Source organism: Anastrepha obliqua, chromosome 1 (genome assembly GCF_027943255.1).
Source record: "Anastrepha obliqua isolate idAnaObli1 chromosome 1, idAnaObli1_1.0, whole genome shotgun sequence".
NCBI classification, from domain to species: Eukaryota; Metazoa; Arthropoda; class Insecta; order Diptera; family Tephritidae; genus Anastrepha; species Anastrepha obliqua.
Window position 1 is genome coordinate 83,430,670 of NC_072892.1, and position 23,865 is coordinate 83,454,534.

At 35.0% G+C, this 23,865-nt stretch overlaps 1 protein-coding gene across 2 annotated transcripts in view; it reads right to left on the reverse strand.

Moving 5' to 3' along the window:
* Positions 1-17,515, reverse strand: part of LOC129246844 (myosin heavy chain 95F) — a 67,670-nt gene extending 50,155 nt beyond the window's left edge. For both annotated transcript variants that reach the window (XM_054885516.1, XM_054885508.1), the window contains exon 1: positions 17,491-17,515. In XM_054885516.1, the coding sequence (XP_054741491.1) occupies positions 17,491-17,500 (10 nt within the window). In that variant the 5' untranslated portion in view covers positions 17,501-17,515. The remainder of the gene's footprint in view (positions 1-17,490) is intronic.
* Positions 17,516-23,865: the final 6,350 nt, after the last annotated feature.

A 23,865-nucleotide genomic window follows, 5' to 3' on the forward strand; every position in this document is an offset into this window, starting at 1 on the left:
TTAAATTTTTTTTGTTTCAAATTGTTTATTTTTTTGTTTTTTAATTACATTTTTTATTACATTGTTTTATTTATTTCTTTTTGCATTGCATGTTTTTATTATTATATTATACAAATATTTTCTACGACAAAAACCATGTATTAATGTTTCAAAATTTTGCAAAAAATAAAATAATTGTTCATTCATTAATTCATCAGTATTTTTAGAAAAGTTCTTGGTATGTATGCATTGCTGTACCTCATTGATTTTGGTATGAAAAAACATTCGAGCATTCGTTGATTGGATGAAAATGTATAAACCGTCAACAAAAAAAAAAGAAATATTAACAAAGTAAAGTAAAGTTTAATGCTTTGAGTTGTATGGATTTTGCTACAGAAATTAAACACAAAATAAATAAATAGTCAAAACTTTGCAATATGTCGTACTACTGTCATTGTGAACACAAGTGTAGTGTTTTAAAATTTAAGTATAAAATTATGCAACAACTCGAAACTTGAGATTTCTAACAGTCTACTGTTGGTTTCGAAATATTTTACCGGTTTTCTATTTATTTTTCATATTTTTCTGCATTCACTACTATGAGAGCTCCAATGTCGGCGAATAATAAAAAATAAGTTATGCATAAGCTGACATAAACAATAAGTATAGCTGCAATCGCAATAAACATTAGGAAGTTGGTGACAGTAAACAAAGAAAAAATATCAGTTAGTGGCATTTACGTTGGTAATGCCTGATCAGCATTTCAAATTTAGTTGTGCTTTTTAGGCGAAATATTTTTATAGTAGCTTTTCGAGTTATTAAAATTTCATGCTCACCTGCTACAATAGCGTATAGGCTCGCTAGTAATAATGCATAGATATGTAAGTACTTTTCCGATCCATTAGGGAGCGAATTCTGCTTTAGGGGATAAGCTCCGTTATACTGACTCGTGGGTACCAGTCTCAGAACCATTACTATCTCAACATAAAATTGGGCAATAAAAAGCATTTACTCGATTTATTAAATGAACTAGTTTCAAGATATTCTGGTTATATAAGTACAATGCGCGAAAAAAGTATACCATCTCAACATTTTGACAAGTTTTGACTATTCCTTTTTTTTTTAATTTTCATTATTTTGTCAAACACAAACCATATATTTACAAATTCAAATTCCAAATGAAAATTGGGAAAAAAATCCACAAATTTTTCATCACAATGCCATGGTTGCTCAACAAATTTTTGGTATGCAATTTAGCCCATTAAATTTTAGTATACTAAAGTGCAAGTGCACGTAAAAATTTTGTGTACTCCGACTTCGTCCATTCTCAATACCAAACTACCTTAGATATAGTGTTTCACTATGTGTACCAAGTTCATTAAAATATACCTACGAATTTTTGGTCGCGTTATCGGTGGACAGACGGATAGGCATGAATAATCGACTCCTTTTATCATTTACCCAAACTTTTCAGCCGATGAACCTGAACTGCTACAGTACTCGTAATTATGGTGACCTTATAAAGATGGTGCCATAGATATATATGAGTTGCGTCGTAGCGTTTAATTTGTTTCAAGCAACTTGCTGAAGATATCTATGCTTGGCTCACGGAATTAATTGCGCAGTTCATAAGGAAAATATTAGGTATCCGATCAGGTCAAGCACCTTTACTAACATTTAGAAGTGTTAATTGACTGTATGCGTTATCAAATTTGGATATGTCAGCATCCTGAGTATTACTATTCATAAGTGGTATATATATATATTCATGAATGTCAACTCAGTGGACGATTATGTATGTCCACCAAAAAAATAACAAATTTTGCCATTTTCTTAATCAGTTTCTATAATTTTAACGCGTTGTTCTATAGTGTGAAATTGCCTATCTGTCCACTTGACAAATATCAAAGATGACATAGGGCTTATATACAGACATCACTTTTCAAAAGTACTGGATAGGTTGATACATATAAATTTCATTCAGCACTTTTCATCTGAGCCATTACATTCAAATTTCTTATTCTTTTAAGCTTGCGCATTGCATAGCAATTCAGAGAAACACTTAAATGACACACTAATGACACAGAAAATTGCAACAGATATGAGAGATAAAAAATATAATGTGGAAAATTTGTATAAAGAATGCTCCGTCTGGATGCAGATGTATGGCAAATGCATTATTTTTTGTTTGACTATTCACAGCGTTCTTTGGTTACAGTTTAATGCCTAATTATGAATGTTTTTTGCTCGTTTCTCCCCAACTGTCAGTAGAGGCAAAAGCAGCACACAACTCCATACCGACATAGAGTAGTTTTCCGTACATAAGTACTTATATACTTACATACATACATCCCGCCAGCTTATGCATGTCAGCTTGGCTTGCAGACTTCTAGCAATACACAGGGTCTTTAAAGTGCGAGGTTGTGTTTTAGCAGTACTAAAGTATGGCGTATACTGCTGGAGTCTCATTAGCCAAATGTTAAGTAGAAGATCTACAATTTACTATTATAAAATTAGTGCGAATTAGCTCAATTATAAAAATGGTTGAAATTCAATTATAAATTTAGAAGTTCTGTGAAAGATATTTCAGTCTTTACCTATAATTGATCGACAAAGTTCGATTAAGAAAATTTTTAGTTAACTGGTTGGGTACTAAACATACGAACATTAAATTCCTCTTGAGTTATTATTTGGCGCCCATTGTAGCTTACTCATGTGATTGGGCCAAGAATCGATATCTGTAAACGTTTAGACCCATCCCCTACAGACGCTAATGAACAGATAATTAATTCCTATGTAAAAAATGTGTTTAATTTGCATTTGAATGTAAAAAAGAAACTCGAACTTTAAAGACCCTGTAGTTGATGTCCCATATGGAGATCTTCCACTCGGTACCATTAATTATGCTGCACCATTTTTACATATAGATATGTTTCTATTTGGTTGGTTATGCATTGCCCAAAAACAAAACACAAAAAAAAAAAAAAACAAAAACAACTGGCACATACTTGTATATTAAAGTTTACTGCATTTCCAGCAGCAAACAGTAGTCACAATTAATTAAGTGCATTCGGATTTAAATTACAAAGAATAAATTAAAATAAACAAATTAAATCGACGAAAAGCGAATTAGACTATACAAATACGTACATACCTGTATATCCATATTAAGGGTGTAACCCACTAACTCACTTTTGAAAAATCGATTATTTTTTTTTTGCATTTTTCGAAAGTATATATATCCAGAAACATCATGTTAAAATTTCACGACGATCTGAGCGGTAGAAGTGTATTTTTCTGTACCTGAAGCGTTACTACGTAAATCCGTCTACTTAACTTAAAAAAACTTTAATTGCATTTTTCTCGAATTAACGTTTTTTCGGTTGGTCCACAAGATTTCTCGGGAACCAGTGGAACGATTCTCATGAAATTTTAACCACATATTCTACACATAAATAGCTATAAAATAAACAACTTTCGTAATAAAATTTTGATTTTTACTAATTTTTTTTCACAAAAAACAGTGTAAAAAATCATGTTTTTTTTAATTTTTTTGTTTTTTGGCCGCCATTTTGTTATTTATTAATAAAAATTAATAATTTTACTTCATTTTATAGCTACTGTTATAACAAATCTAAAACTTTTTGATTTTTCTGTTTCAGATAAGCCGTTCTCGAGATATCGTGTGGACCAGCGACCTATCTCTAAATCATGGTGTTATGTTTAGCTATAGTTTTTGTATAAAAAAATTGCAAACAATGAATAAAAAAAAATTTTTTCTTGTATTTTAAGACTTTATTTATCAAGCCTAACAACTTTTATATCAATATCATTCATAGCCTGCTTGAAAAAAATTTCCGAAAATAGCCTTTTTTTCGAGCGTAGTTAGTGGGTTACACCCTTAAGAGAAAACTAACCTAGCAGACGCTTCTATTACACGGTCATTTGCCTTGAACGGACTATTTTCTTCAAACCAAATTTTGCAGTAAGATTCCAGGAATAAATTAATCTACCACATACTTTTTTAATAGATACCAGATAATCATTTTGTCTTAAATTCAACAACTTTCAATTAACACTTCAAAAGAAGGCTTTCTCGCATATATATGTACGCCTACGTTCGAAATAACAGTAGCGTAACGAATTACCAGGTTTTACCTTTTTTAGTAGATAAGTTTGAAGGGGAAAACAGATTAACATAGAAGCATTTTACGAGAGGCCGCCGTCGCGGAATAGGTTGATGAGTGCACGAAACACGAATTGATAGAATTGTTTTTTGTAATAGCGGTTGCTCCTCTGCAGACAATGGAAAAACTCTGCTATAAAAAGGGTCTGATAAAAACCCATCTGTCCTTCGGAGGCGGCGTAAAACTGTAGGAGCCTCCATTTGTGGAAAACATCAAGACGCACACCATAAATAGGAGGAGGAGCTCGGCCAAATACCCTAAAAAACGGTGTAAGCACTAGTTATTTTACATATACTTAGTCCTGCCATAAGTTCTCTTACAGGTTAAGTCGTTTATAGGTATCAAATTATAATACCTTTTTTTAATGAAGTTAGCTTTATTTAATCATGTAAATATGAAAAAAGTTAAATTTTTATTCGGAATTGTCACCATTTGCTTTTACACAAGCCTTCAAACGATTAGGCCGTATTGCCGTCGCTGCTCGAACCAAAGATTGTTTGAGACTCCCCAAATTTCTGTGAAGCCTTTAACAAGCCAAGTTCTCCAATTCTGACCAAAAAAAAAATCAGCAAATGGATTCAGATCTGGATTTCCAGACGGCCAGTTTTCTGGGGCTATGAACCCAGGAATATTGTTTATTTGCCATATGGGCGGAAGCGGAATCTTGCTGGAAGATCCACCATTCTCCATTGAAGAGAGTACTGCTCAACTGCTTCATCACGCCTTCTAAGGCATCCTCCTGGTACACTTTTGCCCCTTGCTCCATTCTGAACCGCTTTTTCGCAGAAATGAAGAGATGTAACAGCTTTACAAGACCAACCCACCAAACCATTACAGGGGCTGGATGGTGGCCACTCTGAACCCTTGGAACAACATTTTTTGAGTCATTAGAAGTTTTAGCATAGATTTTGTCGTTTTGATTATTAAAAACTTCTTCAACAGTGCACATTTTTTCATCTGTGAAAATAATTTTTTCATGGCCGTTGGTCGCGTGTCACCAAAGAAGCTGCTTGCATCTGTCGTGCCTAATTTTCTTCCCTCATTTGGAGATCATCTCTAGTCAGCCTTGACATGGATCTGGTCGACACATTCATTTCTCTGGACGTGATTTTCTGCTTTCTAAAGGGATTTCTGCGAATTCTTTCTCGAACGACTTTTGCAGCTGCACTGGTTCGAACCACGTGAGGACGACCACTTCTTTTTCTGTCTGTCACTTTATGCTCCTTGGCTCGAATTTTTCAAATTTCAATTTCTGTCACTTCAGACGTTTGAGAAAAACGATTGATCGTGCGATAAACAAATATTGTCGAACTATCAAGTTTTTCCAGCAATTTGTAAATCTCACTTGCACTTTTATCTCACTTCCGTAATGCAATCACTGCAAATCGATTTTCCTTAGCTCCCCACTCCATTGTTAACAATCGAAATTTGCCACGAAACTGAGTATAATTTATGAGTAGCCAATGCATACGAACAAAAACAAAAATAACTTTTTTCTGTGGATTTGTTCTCGCTGAATGCATTGTAAAATATGTCACAGAATTTATGGCAAGATTAAGTATATATATAAAAGTACCCATATATATTTTGTTTAGAAAAAAAATTAACTTCCTTTTTTGTACAACTATCGTATATATTAAATTAGTGAATTGAACTGGTTTCTGTTTTTTTTTTGTTCATATGTCTTTACCGCCAACTTGAATGCAGTTTCGATAAATAAAATTTACCAAACGAATTATTGAAATTAGCTGCGAAGTTGTTTGGAAGAACTAGCCAACCTCTGATTTTATAAGAAGACAACCATCGCAGGGATCGAAGGCGCAGTTGTGTAGAGTGGAAAAAGCAAAATGGGATTGAAGTGGTGGATTGGACTTCACAGTCGCCTGATGCCAACCCTAGTGAAAATGTTTTAGCAAGAGTTAAGCAAAAACTCAAAGGAAAACCAATATGGGTGGCAATTTCGGCTGATTTAGAGCCGGTTACCTCCACAACTTGCGCAGAAATTAACACAAAATATGGCTCGAAGATGTGGAGCCACTATAGCTAATTATGGTGACTATACTACTAATTGCATATATTGCGTATAATAAATATTACAAGCCCAAACAATGCAGTTTTTAGAATCGTATTGGTTTCTCAGTTATGGTGGTCCCGCTTCTAATAGACATACTGCATGATATTTATACCTTTTTTAATATTAAAATAAATTGGTAAACCTTCTGGTTATACCTTTTAAAAGAAGGAAAATTACTTGACGGCAGCTGCCCGTCCAAGAAATTATTTACAGTACAAGAAACTTGTAAAGGGTTTTTCAATAAGGGCGGGTAGATGTTCAAATGGAATAAAATGGCGTTTGCTGTGTGGCACGTAGCGCCGTCCTGCTGGAACCATATGTCGTATAGGTCCATATGGTTCAATATGGACCATAAGAAATTGGAAGGGCCACCACGTCTACCGAAAAATGGGCGCAATGCGCGCAACGTTTGCGTTAATGAACACTCATTTTGATAATAAAGTTTTATCATTTGAACGTGCTGTTCAGTCGTGTAACTTGCCATGATGATTTGGCATAAACAACTGAATAATAAACAAAAGATTTGACAGATTTCACCAAAACAAAATGGCTGCCACAGGGCGCCAAAATCGACCCGCGCCAATTGAAAACCCCTTTATAATAAAAATAAAACTAAATTGTTACTATTAAAATATTTGGAGCAACTTAAGTAACGTTAAATTAGTAAGCATGAGAAAAATCCAAAATTGTAACATTCAAACAGATATTTAAAACAATACTAGACTTAGTCAACAAATTTGATTTTCACTTTCAAGCCCCCTTGCAGGCACATAACACGCTGTTAAATGATTAAAAAAGCAAGCCAATACGCTAAAAGGTCAAAGCACTACAGTGGTAGCTACATATTTTGCTATATGTATGTATAAAAGGCCACACATTACTGACCAATTTTGCATAGAAAAAGAAACGAAATAAAATGAAAAATTGCATTACACCAACCCTTTTTGCTTGTACCTTTCGCTTGCGGAGCAAATTCTCTAAAATGAAACTAAGAAAATTTTAGCTCACGTTTTATGCCGAAATAGCCAACATAGACAAAACGGTACTTTGGGTTAAATGACTCAATTGGAATATATTGTATGTAAGTATGTGTTTATTCATATATAAGATAAGTTAAGCACTGAAATAAAACCTTTTTCACATAAATATATAACCAACTTCGGATTGGATACAACCAACATTTGCGGTGCATTGAAAAGTTGTATTAGAAGAGTTTGTCTACGTACGAGCTGTGGTAACAAATTTCCAGAAATTTGTCAATAAAGCATAAACAAGTTAAAATGCGTGTAAAATTTCATTATCGACCTTCACACAAAATCAAACATATTCAATTGCTGTGACCGAAAATATGGTTTGCTTTTCATTTACAAAAATAGTTACGCTCATTATGAAGTCGGCCGAGCTTTTTGCTGGGTATGAGACCGAATTAGTTCTGATGATTCGCATTTGGGTGATTTGGAAGAATTTTATGCATATATCTCGTCGACGCGATAGGCTCACTATTTCAGTCAAGCAGATGAGACCGTAATTTTATTATAACAATGATTTCCTAATTTTCACTAAGTGCAATTTATTGCCGATGGGCTCATCGAAGTCGGTTGAGTTAGAAGCGGAAAGGAGCTGCAAAAAATTATTGACGAAATGATAACCTGACTTTTTTAAAGTCAGTTAAAAACCATTGAAAAGCCAGTTCGCGTGGAAGATCGCGCAACAGTAACTAATATAATTAAATGGTACTTTATTGTATCACATTCCCGTTATTGTGCCCGAAAAGCGCATTGTTTTAATGTTTCGTTGTTTTGTTTTTCCCATTGTGCCTTTTTTACTCTTTTAAGGAATGGCTTAACTTTTCATGTTTAGTTCACGGTACAGTGAACTCTTTTTATTACAATATATGTATACAAAAAAATGTATATCAAGTCATGTACGTATATTAAAAAGTCAAGTTTTGTTACCTTTTTATATACAATAGTTTAATATCGTAAAACCATATTCAGCTGTTGCTATAGTGGAACAAAGTTTTGAAAGGGTTAATTTGTGGATGAATTTCCTATTAAAAATTGGTTATTATTAAATGTAGCGGTAGTATGGCTTGAAACTTTTCTTTTTGAAAACATTAACTCTCAATCTAAACTCTTGTTTTTGAGAACTGTTGAAAATGATTTTCGAGCTAAAAAATTGCCCAAATTAACAACCCACCTTTACTGACTTCTCCTGGAACACTTTGTGCCTTACCTTTCGGGACTTTAACTATCGATTTTTTTTTACTTTGATAGCTAAACAAAACATCCGTGAGGGGTCAGAATATTAGTTTATGGTTAGGTATTTACAGAATGGATCGCTTTTGGCTTGAGCAAAGGTGCTTAAAAGCTGCAACTTGATTCCTTTACCCTATTTTTTGTGAGGCGCCGTTAAGAATAAATGTTAAGACAACCACCCAGAGATGTTTCAAAAGTTGATATCAGTTGACATTAGTGAGGTAAGTTTCGAGATATATAAGCACACATATATACAGACTTACCGGATAAGGACAGAAAAAAAATATTTATCCATACACTACCTTCATCAGAAAACACAATGTTAGGAAATTCGCCAAGTTCGTACAAGCGCAACAACTCCTTTGCTCTTTCGCACCGAACTTTTTTTTGCTGGGGTGAAAGATCGTGTGCTTTTTGGAACTTGTAAGCCTTGACCTTGAGCTCATTTTTTAATATGCGTCGAATGCTGCTTGCGATATTTTCAGTTCTTTGGCCATTTTTTTTCCACTTCGACGTGCATTTCGTTCAAGTCGAGCCTTCACTTTCCGAACCATTTCTGGCGTTGTTGCGGTTTTTTTTGGTTCACCTCCATAGCGTTTTGCAATGCTACCAGTATCATTGTAAGGTTTTATAGTGCGATACACAAACATTTTATTTACTTTGAGGTGACTGAGCTGACGAACAATGGCTGGTTATGATTTTCCAGCCAAATATAACGCAGTCCCACTATTACATTTGAATTCCATCACAAAAAAAAATGGCTTTTAAACAATATATTGAACTGTCATTAGAACAATTTTGACGTTGATGTCATGAGCTGTTTTACAGATACAAGCAATATGAAGTTGGCAACTCTTCATATCGTTCACCCAATTATATATACACGTACACCTTTTTGGATTTTTGGCTGAGCTCCTCCTCCTATTTATGGCGCGCGACTTGATGTTGTTCCGCTAATGGAGGGACCTACAGTTTTTTAAGCCGACTCCGAACGGCAAATATTTTTTTATGAAGAGCCTTTTCATGGCAGAAATACACTCGGAGGTTTGCCATCGCCTGCCAATGGGCGACCGCTATTATAAAAATGTTTTTCTTCATTTTGGTGTTTCACCGAGATTCGAACCTACGTTCTCTCTGAAATCCGAATGGTATTCACGCACCAACTCATACTTAAATTAATAATGTCCTTATCCCTGTATAAGCAGCAATGTGCAAAATCACTTTAGCAAAAATATTTAATTAGTTCCTCTTGTAATGAGGAAATTTCATTTTCTCTGCTCGGAAAAATAATTAGCAGTACTGTGTTTTTAGAGACATTCCATATAAATAAGAACATTAAGAGAAAAATGCACTGCCCTGCAGTTGAACCTCGCCAATAAGCTTGTTTCTATAGCTTCTACCGGTACTACAAATGGACTCACTATTGGCCATGATGTCGCAAAAAGCGTATTAAATTAACTAACCACATTTCGACTTTCAGGTAAGCCCAAATACTCGTAAATAAACAAATACGTTACTCGTAAGCGAAATAAGAAATTGTACTACTTAACTAACAGAGCTTCGTAGAGAATTTTATGCCGGTGCTTATATTTGAGTTTTTGTTGGATGCAAGCAACAGCATTTCGACATTTTATGGGCGAAAAATAAGAACACAATGTAAGTGAATAAGAACTAAGTACGTCGTTAGTGCTGTGCTGGGTACTTGAAAGATACACACATATGAAGGTATGATATTAGCGTGTGCAATAGACTTTTGAGTTTTACTTTGCCATTTCATAAAATTTCTTGCCGGACGCCCAGAAAGGTAAATGCTTTGCAGCCATACCACCGAAAGTCAAGGCGATCGAAGCTAATGCTAACAAACATTAGCAAGTTGAACAAGGTTGTGTTGGGCGGACGGGCGTTGGACGGTCGGTCACTCGTATGTTTCGTCCGCTGGTAAGTGCGCAAAACGGGTTGAACGGGTTGTCCATTAGTCGTGTGCATTGCATTGTACAAGTTGCCGCAAAAGAAGAAATCAGTGTAAAAGAAAAATATTACAATTAGCACGTAAAAACAAAAGAAAAATTAAGATTTCAAGCATATGAGCGCTTGCTGTTATTTTTACTTCACTGTCAATGCACCGTTAAAGACTCGAGTCGATGTGTCGATGCCGATGTCGAACTGGTTGAACTTGATATTGAACAGCGTATGTATGCTGCCGGTTTAACGAGAAGCTTCTTGACCAAAACATTCTGCCACAAAAGCAACTGACAAACCTTCTTTTGTATGTATATGCATATGTATACAATGGCCAAACTCTGTTTGAGTGTTTGGCTTGTCTTCTACAAAAAATAAAAAATAAAACATACAAATGTACGCACGTAAGAGAATACTAGTTTGAGCGCAACAAGTAAATGCCAATTTGTGATTGCGGACAACAACGTACGCGCACTTAAAATGGTTCGACTGCATCATCAACGTACTGGTAAAATGACCAAAGAAAGCCAAAAGCGTTTGCCTTATGTCTTGCGCTTTCAGCGAGAATTGTGCGTTTGCTTTGAAAACTGTCGAACATTTATATGGCGCAAGTTAACTATTAAAATTATATTATTAAAGGAGAACATAATTGAAAGAAGTTGGACTCGTTGGGCAGTTGTTTATATTTATGTTGTTTTGAAAAACTGGTTAGTAGTAAAAGAATGTAAGCACACATATGGCTTTAATTAAAGCACGCAGCTGCTGCGATTAACTGTCTTAGATGTTAAAGTTAATAGTCGTACCAATAATTCCAAAAGTTGTGGAAAAAGATTAATTAAGGAGTAACGAGTAAAATTTAATGAATTCCTGTAACCTTATTGATGCATTGATGTAAAACAAAAGCAAACCAGCTTAAAAAGCAATTTAAAATTACATACTCACTTCAGTACTCAAAATACTTATAAATACTTCGAATCACAGAATACAAAAGATGCACCACATATACAATTCTTCATCTTCTTATTCTTCTTAATTACAACCCGGCCCAGAGCAGAGAAGTTAACATCACGTTCACTATGAATATTATAAAGTCCAATGATCTAACGTTTGAGTCGATTTGAACGCTGAACCGCAAAAGGCGATATTAGAGGTTCCATGGAAAGTCTTACCAAATGGCACTTCACGTGCTACTTTGGCTCAGACGGCGCTGCTGCCAGTCCCTTAATTGAGTGTTTGTACAAGCTCCTCCTCTTATTTGTTTGTGTGGCTTGATGTTATTCCACAAATAGAGGGACCCACAGTTTTAAGCCGACTCGTAACGGCAGATGGTTTTTAAGACGAGCTTTTTCATGGCAGCAATATACTCGGAGGCTGGCTTACCACTGGCTGTCGAGTGGCGACCGCTATTAGAAATAACTTTCTATAATTTGGTGTTTCATGACCCGCGATTCGAACCTGGGCAATTTATTGTTGTTGTTGTTGTAGCAGCATAAACATTCCCCATACATATACGAGGAATGCTGCTGGAGTTACAGTCCTTGGCCGGATATATATATATCAGGGTCCTTCCGGTTACGACCTGGGCACTTTCGAACCATTTGGCTATGGTTACCAAAACTCTGCAAACCGGTTGTGCGATTCTGGACTGATTGATTGGTTTAATGTCTAGTATGAAAAGAAGCACTTGAATGACAGAAGGAATGAAAATGAGATTGGCGCATCGTCCTCAATGTCTTTTGTACCCTCTACTCATCACGGTACTTCACTCAGACCCAGTTCCGTTAATAAACCTAAAATAGAGCTTGGTTAGCTTCACGTTCGCTATAACAGCACATTCGAGAAGAAGATATGGTGGAGGAAGAAGCTCTTAGTGGAATTGTGTTCTACTCTGCACGTAACAGACATTTGAGAGGATATTCTTTTTACCATAAACTTACTTCCTGAAATACAGTAACACGTCTTCGGTACCAATAAATACAATTTCCACAACCCATCTTGGAAATTGGATAATTGTTCTTTAGATATCATTACTATCTCACAAATCTCAGGGAAATCTCTACCAAATTTCAGATCACTCAGAAGCTGTCAAAATTTAAACAGAATAAGAGCTGCAATAATAAAAGTTCCACCTAATAACTAAAAAAAGACCCTATTAGGTAAAAATCACAAAGTCATTACCCCTAACAAAAAAATTGCAAAATAGAGGAAAACTGCAAAACAAAAGCCAATGCGAACACGTGTATCTGCGGAGGTAACAAAGTAAGCACATAATTAATAGTAATCAATAGAGAAGAAAATAAGAGAAAAACAAGCAGCGAAATATGAGAAAAATAATAAGGAGAAAAGCAAAGCATTTTGCAATGCTTGTTAAAAAGGGAGAAAGAAAATAATAAAACAGCAAACATAGAATGGCGTTCATTAATTTTCTAACAAATATCTCGAATACTTGTCTTTCACACCATAACACCGCCAACGCCATTGTAGACTGCGCTAGCGTAGTGGGCGACAGTTGTACTCGTATTGGCAAAAAAGGTAGAAATGTGAGGAACAAGTCATCGCTGCTAAAATGAATTCTACTAACACAATACCCTTTTTTTTTATGTAATCACATTACTCAATTACCTATTTGCAGGCTGCGGTAGAAGGCTATCACTTTGTTGTGTAGTCAATTAAACGATATCTAATTGATTTTTGTTGAACGAGTAGTTATCAGGTTACACAAAAATGATAATGCAAAAAGATATATAATTGAATTATTAAGTAGCAAATAATATCAAGGTTAGTGACAAATCGCATTAACATTGTATACTTAACGGGTTCAAAAAAACTCATTATGCATAACTGAAGCGTGCCAAAAATGATTAAGTTAATGGAGTTGAAAATAAAACCATTTTGTCTTGATAATCAAGTTCAAGTTTATATCTGCGCTTCATGTGTGACTTCATGTAATTAAATATTTGCTTTTGTGATAATAAATACTTACACTGATACTACTTATAAAAAAAAATATACGTACGTAAATACTTTTTTACACTAGACTAGGCACCTTTGCAATTAACAGGGTTAGTGAATCAGCTGCATACATCGCACAAGCATATAGTATATATATTAGGCCGGGTCGATTTGTAGGGAGGCAAAAAAATCGCCCATTGCTCTGTAAAAATCATATTCTAGGGATCAAAATAAGAAACTTTGCCGAAGGAACCATACCTCTAAAACGAATTCTGATGTTCCCCAATTTGGGTCGAACTTTTTAGTTTCTTTTCTCATGTAAAGGCCAAGAATGGTGATATTTTGAAATTATTGTATGGCGAACCCCCCAGGGGAGTTCCAGGGGGTGTGCCACTGGCATGGGTGGATCGGTTGTCCAAAGTTAGTGGGGGTCGGTCATACATTTGGACTCGATTGGAGCACTCTAAATGGGTCAAAGTGGGATTTTTCGTTCGACCCAAATTGGGGGACATCAGAATTCGTTTTAGAGGTATGGTTCCTTCGGCAAAGTTTCTTATTTTGATCCCTAGAATACGATTTTCACAGAGAAATGAGCAATTTTTAAATCGATCCGCCCTAATATATTATATGTGCATAAAAGTTCATACATACATATGTATGTATATCTATATGGATATGTGTATATGCATATACATACACTTGTCTCGACATTAAAACAATGCCTCTCGAATGACAGCTCTTAAATGTTTAGACGATTAAATGATTAATTACTGTCTTCATGTGGCAAAATAGTCGTACATGCAAGCGCACAAATGATGAAAATTACAAAGCCAGGCAAGTTCATCTTAAATACGCAACTGCATTATGAATTTTGACATCAAGAGAATAGTTGTACGAGTACAATATAAACACGCACACGAAAGATATGAATGTGCAGGATGGTTCATATAGTGGTTTATCTTTATCAATCAAATTAAAAAATCTCAATTTTTTTCGATATGTTATTGATTCGTTCAAAAAAGTAAATATTCCCATTATTTGGGGAGCATAATTTCACTCATGTGAACGCAGTTTTACAAAACTTTGATGACGGTTTCTGGCTTTGTCTCACGAATAGCTTGTTCGAATCGTTAATGGATTGTTTGCATAGAAGTGCCTCTTTACGGCACCCCCAAAATAAGTTTAACGGCTTCAAAAAGTCAATTGACATCGCCGTCAAAAGCGGTTGTTGTGCTAGAAACAATCGATGCTGTGTGTCGATTGGTAACTCAATATGGTCATGTGATATATCGCGAGATAGAGCCATACTTGGGCATTAGTGGGACGAACATACATTCAATATTGCATGAATATGTGATCGTTAAGATTTGTTCGCATTGGATACCACATAATTTGACAATTTCCCAATTGTCTATTGGTATAAAGAAATGTTGAAGATATTCAGCATCGGTAAGACGAGCTTAATCCAAAAAAAGTGGTTCGCGGAAGAAGCACCTCAAGACAATGCGAGCTCGCACACATCGGATGAGAAAGTTTTTGAGCACTCAGAAGATCGAATTAATGGGTCACCCTTCTTACAATTCTGATTTGGCACCCAACGATTTCTTTTTGTTCCCGAATATCAAAAATTAAATGCGAGGTCAACATTTTTCAACATCTGAAGAAACTTTAAGGTATCCACTTCTGAGTGGCAAAGGTGCTTTGACAATTGGTTTAAGCAAATGCTTGGCTTCCAAAGACAATATTTTGAGAAAAGCTATTTTCATTATTATTTCTGTGTGTTTTAATTATTGGGCGCAAATTATAAAAAACAACCCTCGTATCACTCTGCATTAATCAAATGTATTTATTATTTCTTATTACTGCTAAAATATTGAAAAAAAAAAAACGGTACATTTATTCAGAAACTTGCTACTCTATGTAAGTGAAAAATTATCTCAGATTTCTATGAAATAATTACTAAAGGTCACGTAATCGGCCAACGGTGTATATGTAATTGAATTTGAGAAAAATTTGGTGACATAGGGATTTTCAAATTTTTCATTTTGTTTACATTTCATTATTCTTTTACATTTTCCGTAATCGAGCCGGACGCTACGCGATTGTAAACCACTTTCTATAATGAAAATCATATTTTATAAAAACTTTTTGTCAATTTTCAACCAAATTTATTTATATATTATATTTTACCATTAATAAACGCTCGCAATCACTGAACTTTTTTGCTTTCTTTTATTTGTTACATTTCACAACAACACACTTGGTGTCAGAAGTGCGATGTCATGGCCAGATATTTACTTTTTTCTTTTACCTGCGAATACGTGATCTTGTCTAATTGGTTTATGTTTGCTTAGAACACATTTGTTTATTTGTATGTATGCTGCCTTAACGCAGAGCATTGCATGCCAGGTATTTGCTAGTAATAAATAAAATAAGAGCTTTTAAGGTCTTGTTAGTTAAGACTAAACTTAAGAAGAAACCCGATTTCTTTTTACTGTTGCATCTTAACAATACTGTTTTAATTAAAAAAAAAATACCAGTCTAACGGTTAGACGCGATAGAAGTGAAACCTTCCGTAAAACAAACTGAGAGAGAATGAGACAAAATCAGCATTAGGAGCGGGATAATTATAGGTTCATTATAATATTGCTATAAAGTTCATATTTTATTTTCTTCATTTTATTATTATTCATTCTCAATGTTTTCAATTTCAACAAATGATACGAGTGGCTTTTGATAGCTAAAATATGATACAAATGCTTTGGTTTCGATGTTGTCAACATATCTTTGAAATACCGCGTCAATTGTTGTTTTTGATCGTGTTGTCGATTCAGTGCAATTGTTACACATTTTTAAATTGAATGTTGTATTGAGAAAGTCAATTAAAGGAACCGCTGTGTCCAATGCAAAATTTACGTTAAAATCGCCACTTAAAATCATTGGAACTTCATCGTAATATTTTCTAAGTATCCGCGATACTTCCGGTGTATACTTTATTAAATTTTCGTGAATGAATTCCGCGATGCTATTTATTGATTTTTTTTCTGTCGATATTCACGACACTTTTCTGCATTATTTTTCGGCATAATTGCGGTAAATATTTAAAAATGAAAATGTTTACGAATATAAAAATACGGACGCAATACAGCACACGCGGTTGCTATTATGAGCGTCGTAACGCGTATATTACACAGACGTACTAACATACACACAAACATTCGTAGGACGCTTGGTCTAAGCAAGTATTAGGTAGTGTAGTATAGGTATACATAATGCCTTTTCGCTCACCGTGGCTCCGTAATACGCAGGCGCGCACACATACGTACTAGCATACATACAAACATACATACGTCTGACGCTTGAACTAAACACCAAAACAAGTAATAGGCAGTGTAGTATAAAAAAAAAAAAAATAAATAATTGGCGCGTACACTTCTGTTAGGTGTTTGGCCGAGCTCCTCCTCCTATTTGTGGTGTGCGTCTTGATGTTGTTCCATAAATGGAGGGACCTACAGTTTCAAGCCGACTCCGAACGGCAGATATTTTTATGAGGAGCTTTTTCATGGCAGAAATACACTCGGAGGTTTGCCATTGCCTGCCGAGGGGCGACCGCTATTAGAAAAATGTTTTTATTAATTTTGCTTTCACCGAGATTCGAACCAACGACCTCTCTGTGAATTCCGAATGGTAATCACGCACCAACCCATTCGGCTACGGCGGCCGCCAGTGTAGTATACATACTACAATACTCACTATACTAGCGTGGCTCAGCAGTACGCAACCACACACATATACGTATATCAACATATTACGCTTCGTAGCCAAGAGTGTCGCTTTTTCGTTTCATCGAGTCTCAAATCACTCCCAAAGATTCTAAAGAAGTTTTCACTTCAAAAAATGCTACAAATTTATTGCATCAGCACTAAAACGGTTTTGCACTATTGGCATATCACTCTGTTTTTAAAACTATTTTAATAAATTTATCAAAGTTAGACGTATTTATATGTAGTTACAATAAAACCTGATCTGGCAAATGAATGTATATTAACAAAAATAAAAAAATAAGTAAAACAAAGCTCACTCTTCTCCATGTTACTCGTTGATTTGTATTTTGTATACAAAACCGGAGACATTTTGAGTTAGAAACCGTTTAGAAGTGAGGCCCGACTGTTGACTCACCAAATTCTATAATACAACTAACATAAAGCAAAAACAGTGCAATACCATAACCGTTCCCACTGTTGGATGTATGAGGATATACTGAAGTATACATACACACTTGATACTATACTATAAATGGATTTACGATATAGGCGCGCACTCAAACAGAGTTTGTGTTGGCAAGCCGACCACCCCAACCAGCACAGCTGATTATATGTTGATAGAATTGAGACACCCTTGCTGATTGTTGTAGGTTGAGAAGAGAAAAAATATGCATTTGTCAAATGTACGTACCCTATTTAGAAAACACCCTCGATATTTTGTGTTGCTATGGATTTATGAGTTGTTTGGTTTAGCTCGATATGTGATCGAAAACCATTAATAAAAAAGAATGCTTTGCGTGGTTTATAAATAGAAACAATAAATACAGTTTATTTTAATTGTAAAATATTATTTAAACGAAATGCGCGCACATTTAGGAAGAGAGTCAGAAGAGTCAATGTACTGCGAGTTAAGCAAAGATGCGCGCAATAATAAACTTAGAAGTAAAGCAGCCTAGCGCGTTTTCAGCTAACCGGCCGGCCGGCATTTTCTCCACATTTGCGACTGTAAACAAAATATGTACTTCAAATTGTGCACTTTGTTCGTTGATTCTGCCTTCATAGCTCATTCTCAATTGTATATTTATGCCACCTTCGCTTTTAGGCGTTTATTTGGTGAGTAATTTTTACCGCCATACGCACCCATGACGCACGATTCGACTGCAGAGAATAATAATGCCCAATACAAAGGGCAGCGACTTACTCACGAAAACATTTGACCGCACTGGCGAGGTGAGGGTTCTATATTTACGGTGGTTGAACACCCACGCTTTATGCGTTTACCCTGTTTATTTACTCACTCCAACATTTCCGAATTCGATTCAGAAAAGAGCCAGTACTGTCAATTGCTAGTTGTTGTTGTTAAGTGACACGCTCCAGAGCGTCGTGTGATACAAACGTACGTGCATACAAATAAAACTCATTCACCCATGGACAAATTTTTGGCTATTTTTATAACAAGGCTTCATTTTACTCTACTTTCAAGCCTTACTCATCCAGCTCCAGCAAGAATCAAGCGAAGCAAAAACAAATAATTTAAAATATTTGTTGTGCCTCTGCATTCGTTAAATTAAAATGCGTAGCATCGACTGTGTGCATTATGTGTATGGACCTATGCATCTACATATCACTTGCTTTGACTTTTCTTGTGGACTCCTGTCCGAGTTGCGTCGCCAGTGGCTTATGCACTTTACCGCCCTGTCGTGCTTTTAATCGTAGAGAGTGGGAATGTATGGATAGTTACGCACAAAAGAATGTATGTTAGAATATAGTTTGGAATTGTGGTTGAGTAAGTAAGCAAGTCACGTTTCAACGTCGACTGTCACGTTTGCGATTAAATAAATTGGTATTAAAAATACATATAATACTTTAATCAAAGAAGGCATGAAATACAAGTATTTTTTTAATCTGTTAAGTGATTATATCGTATATATGTGTCAATTTCAAAACTTAATTTTTTAATGTCGTATATGTGCGTCATGCCGAAAAAGGAAATTGTATGCAAAAAACGAAAATTTCCCTGTTACCTTGACATTATAAAGTAAGCATGAACACTGAATTTCCTGATAATCGTTATCATAATCGTTCAGCCAACGCACACAGTGAATCCAATATTTGGCTGAAACCCGGTTTGTCGGTATGTCGTAAATACGCGTCTTCGCTTGAAATTAATTCAGCACAGTAAATCGAGCTGTCTAAGAAAAACTTATCGCTTAACAGGTTAAAAAAGTAAATGATAAACATATATTATATTTATCACCTGTATAACGGTAACGACTGTTAATAATCCTCTCTCTCTCTCTTGCTATTGATTCATTTGAATTTAGACTAAAAAGTTAACCAAAATGAGTTCAGAATTAAGAGCAAATAACCCAGCATCGTGCAAGTTGCAAATTACCATGGCAACACAAGAAGTAGCACATGGGCGGAAAAGTTCCAGGCCTAAAAAGAAAACATGTTTCTTCCTGTTCAAAATTAGCTTTATTCATCAACGTAAATTCTATAAAGAACAACGCAATCATTCCAGCGTCGATCTAACATTTCAATACCACTTTTGTAGGCCTTAGTTTCAGCGATAACCTCTTCATTCGAGCGAAATTTCTTACTCGCGAACATATTTTAGTGCTTTCTCAGCACTTTTCAAGCCATTGCTTCGCTTGAATGGTATTTTTTTCCATCAAGAAACAGTGTAAAATTAAAATACGAAATTCTTTTTGATCCGTTTTTTTGAAAATAATAAAAGCGTAATAACTTACGAACTAATGAATAGAATATCATGAAATTTTAACAGCTGTCTTTTTTAAGTTCGTGCTAACCGAAAAAGAGGTGAATACAATAAAACTAGTGCCATCTATGTATTAAGCCTGAGACTTTTCAGTCCATGTTTTAGATGTATATAAATTCACAATTGTGAACTAGTCCATGTTGTATTTTTTCTATAAATTGTTCAGAGAAGATTTCATATAAGTTGGTGTTTAGTAAATTTTTTTTATCATTGTTCAATAAAAAATATTCCCAACTTACGACATGCTCAGTGCCCTCAAAACTATTTTTGTGATTTAGCAAAACTGTGGCATTTGAAGTGGCAATGGTCTCCGAAAAATGATTAGTGAATAATAAATGAGTAAACGAGAGTTAAGAAACAGCTATTGATATAATTTCGGATAGTCAAAGAAGTTTGGTAAAATATTTGTGGAATAGTATTTCAAATTTGAGTACCTCTTGTAATATTCATCAAAAAATGGTTGGGATGATTTAAAAAAAATCTGGCGATAGACACATGAATTCACAGTGAAGATGCTGATCTACACCTTTTGAATTCCTCCTGAAATGGAACGAAAGCTAGCCGGATAATATCTTTGAAGTGAAATGAGAGGGAAGAACGCTGGGTCGGTAAACCAGTTTTCTTTCAAGGGCGAGAAGGGAGGTGGAAACCGAAATCTCCATGTAGGCCCACTGCATGATGGAAAGAATAATGAGATGGCGCCCATCGTGATCCCGTTACTTTGCTCTCAGTGAATTTGACAACGAGTTACGTGATTTTAGCTCCAGTATGGCCAGATTACCATTTTCGTAATTTGATTTATCATTTTTTTTTTTGTTATTTAGTCTGAGAGTTTTAATTCTTTCTTCATGACATTTTTCTAGCCTGTTCTAATTAAAAGTAATGTTTATAATTTTGTAAAATATACATTTTTTTTAATTAGTTCAATAATTCACTTAGTTCTATTTAGCTTAACTTTTTTTAACATCTGGTGGCATTGCCCGCGATTGCAATCTCTCTCTCGCTACTGCAGTATTGCCTACCTTTGGATATAAAAACGCACTAAAATTCCCATTCAAAGAAAATAACACAACAAATTTTTATTGAATCATTTAAAGAGTTTTGTATGCGTGACAAATTGTCTTTAGAATGTGCGTTGTTCTTTTAATAAATGTGTTATGCTTATGTACAATTTAATTTATAAGTTATTTTTGTCAAGCGAGACTCTTTTGTTAAGGGAACGACTTATTTGCTATATTTGAGGTTATGTAACTAGATAAGGTACTCTTTTTGTAAAAATTCAGTATGGTTTCTTTAGTATTTTCTGGTATTTTGTTGCTTATTTTTATAATGAATACACCTCTTGATGCCCTATGCCCCACTAAGGATTTAATCTCTTAATCTTAAGAAGAGTTGAGAGAGGGACGTTTAATATTCTTCCATAACCTTAAAAGGAGCAAAAAATTAAATTCACACTTTCAAAATATCAAATTTTATAAAAAGCAACTAATTTTCATTAGCACTAAAATCTTCTCAGAGTGGCCTTTTTTAACCTTCTTTTGTATAATAACACAGTTTTTTTTTAACCTAAAGTTTCGGTCGCTTTAAATTAAAAGAAAAAGAAAGAAACACGAAACTTCAAAATTTTCGCATTTTCGGTATAAAAAAGCACTAAATTTGTTGCGAAGAGCAAATGGTTGGGAATACTGCACAACTCAGCAAACGTGACGTCACGTACTCTCTGATGGGCGCAATCTTCTTTCTATCATTCTTGGGTCCACTGATATAGCAAACCTGAGAAGGAAACGCAGAACTAAATTTAATGAAACGAGGAGGTCCCTCTCTTGGGGCAAATATAAAGTCGCCGGCACAGATTTAAGTATGTCATAAGAGCGGAGAAAACATCGTCTTGGAGATCCTTATATCAAATACAGCAGGATTATCAGCCAGCTATTGATAGCCAGGCGGCGATGAAATCCCTCACAAAACTGTCGAAAACCTTAAGGTAGCCATGAAATGTTGCATGTATTTTAACGAGATGGCTGAGTCATTTCAACCAAAGGTAATTTGGGTTCCGGCAGGGCCGATAAACAAGCGAGACTAGGCAGAAAGCTGACTAATCAGTACACAGAAAATGACATATGCATACGCTTACAATTTATAAGAAAATTTTAAGAAACGCGAATGAAAGATGGCGTAACAAAGACACTTGCAGAATTCCCCCGACAATTGTGGCCGCACAGAATCTCTACTAAGTCTATATTAGCACAGCAGGTTATAACAGGCCACTGCCTAATAAGCAGACACGCCTACAGTATGAGCGTGCAGACAGAAGCTGTCTAAATGAGGAGGAAACGATTTTGCACCTTTATTCAGACGCAGATTTATACATTTAGGTAGAAAATGAGTTAGAATATTTGAACTCGGTGGAAATCAGTGACCTTCTAAAGTTTCTGAACATTTCACCATTGTTTTAGGAGATATAAGGACAATTCCCCTCAGTGTGTCCCTTAGTGGACAACTACTATAATTTAATCTAATCTAACCTACCTACGACCAATGGCGAATGCTTCATGTTGCTGCAATAATACAGCATGGATTTGACTAAAAACTCATACACAAAAGGGAATCGAGCTGCTTTCACGACCGATGCTATCATTTCCATCGGTCTTTGAATGGAGTAAAGTTAACTACAACAGAGACCAGCAAAACACAACCAGTTTTTCACACAATCCAATGAGCGCATTAAATGTTTCACAAATGTGGCGTTATCACCTTAAACAAATAAAATTTCATCTTGTATTTATTAATTTTACTTTATCCTTAAAATAACTTAACTCTGCTGCTGGGGACTGATATTGTATAAAACTGTTGCTACATATTTTCTATTGTTTGTTATTTATTAATAAAAAAAGTAATTGTTCATATTAGGAGTAAAAACTTATGGATGTACACGCACTTCACTTTTTGGCAAATATCAATTATTTGCCGAACAACAATCAACAGGAAAACAATAGAAGCCCGAAAAAACTTGCCTTTCTTTTTTAGGTTGAAGGCTCTTACATCTTTGGAAGAAGACTCAAGTTACCTTGTGCGGTGAGAATACATATACATTTTTGCAATGCATAATATATATGTCTTTAAAGTTGTTGTTATGATCATTGCTAGTGAAGAACATAAAATTGACTGTGAATAAACCATAAATTTACTCAACAAAAGAACAAAACTCACACAAGTCATACGCGAAAAAGCAGCGCGACTGTCCTATTAAATCTACGCCACTTCCAACCAACTTAACATTCTTTAACAAAGAAGCAATCAAATAATTATAAATGATTTACCTGTTGATCTGTGCAGGAAAAGTAACTATTTAACGCTCCACTTGTTGGTTTATTCTTGTGGATGCCACTGCAGTCCTTTGCTCTTGATTTTAATGCACTGCCGTAGTTTCACCTGCGCGCGTCTCCAACACCTGTTTAGATAAACATTTGGAGTTGGAGCCGGAATGAACGATTGACGCACACGAAAAGCGGCACTTGTAACACAGCTCAGAATCAGAGAATTCTACGAATATTAGCAAATGTCACGAATCGAAAGAAGTGCAAAACAGGCAAAATATGAAGAAATAAATCCGCGAAATCAATAATAAAATAATTTCCAATGCGAAAACCAGCACAAATATTCAATATAAATTTGTAGAAGTTAGCAATTTTTCCTGCTTAAACAATTTAGTAAACAACTCTTTGTTTCTTCTACCGAAAATTTCCTAAAGCGTCGATGTTTATATAAAACACGCACAAAATATTACCTTGTTAACTATTTTTATTTTTTCTTGAGTTTACTTTTATAATTTAATTAAATACTTATTTTTTTAAAAACTGCGCGCAATATTGACGATGCGCAGGCGAAGCCACGAAACAAAAACCAATTC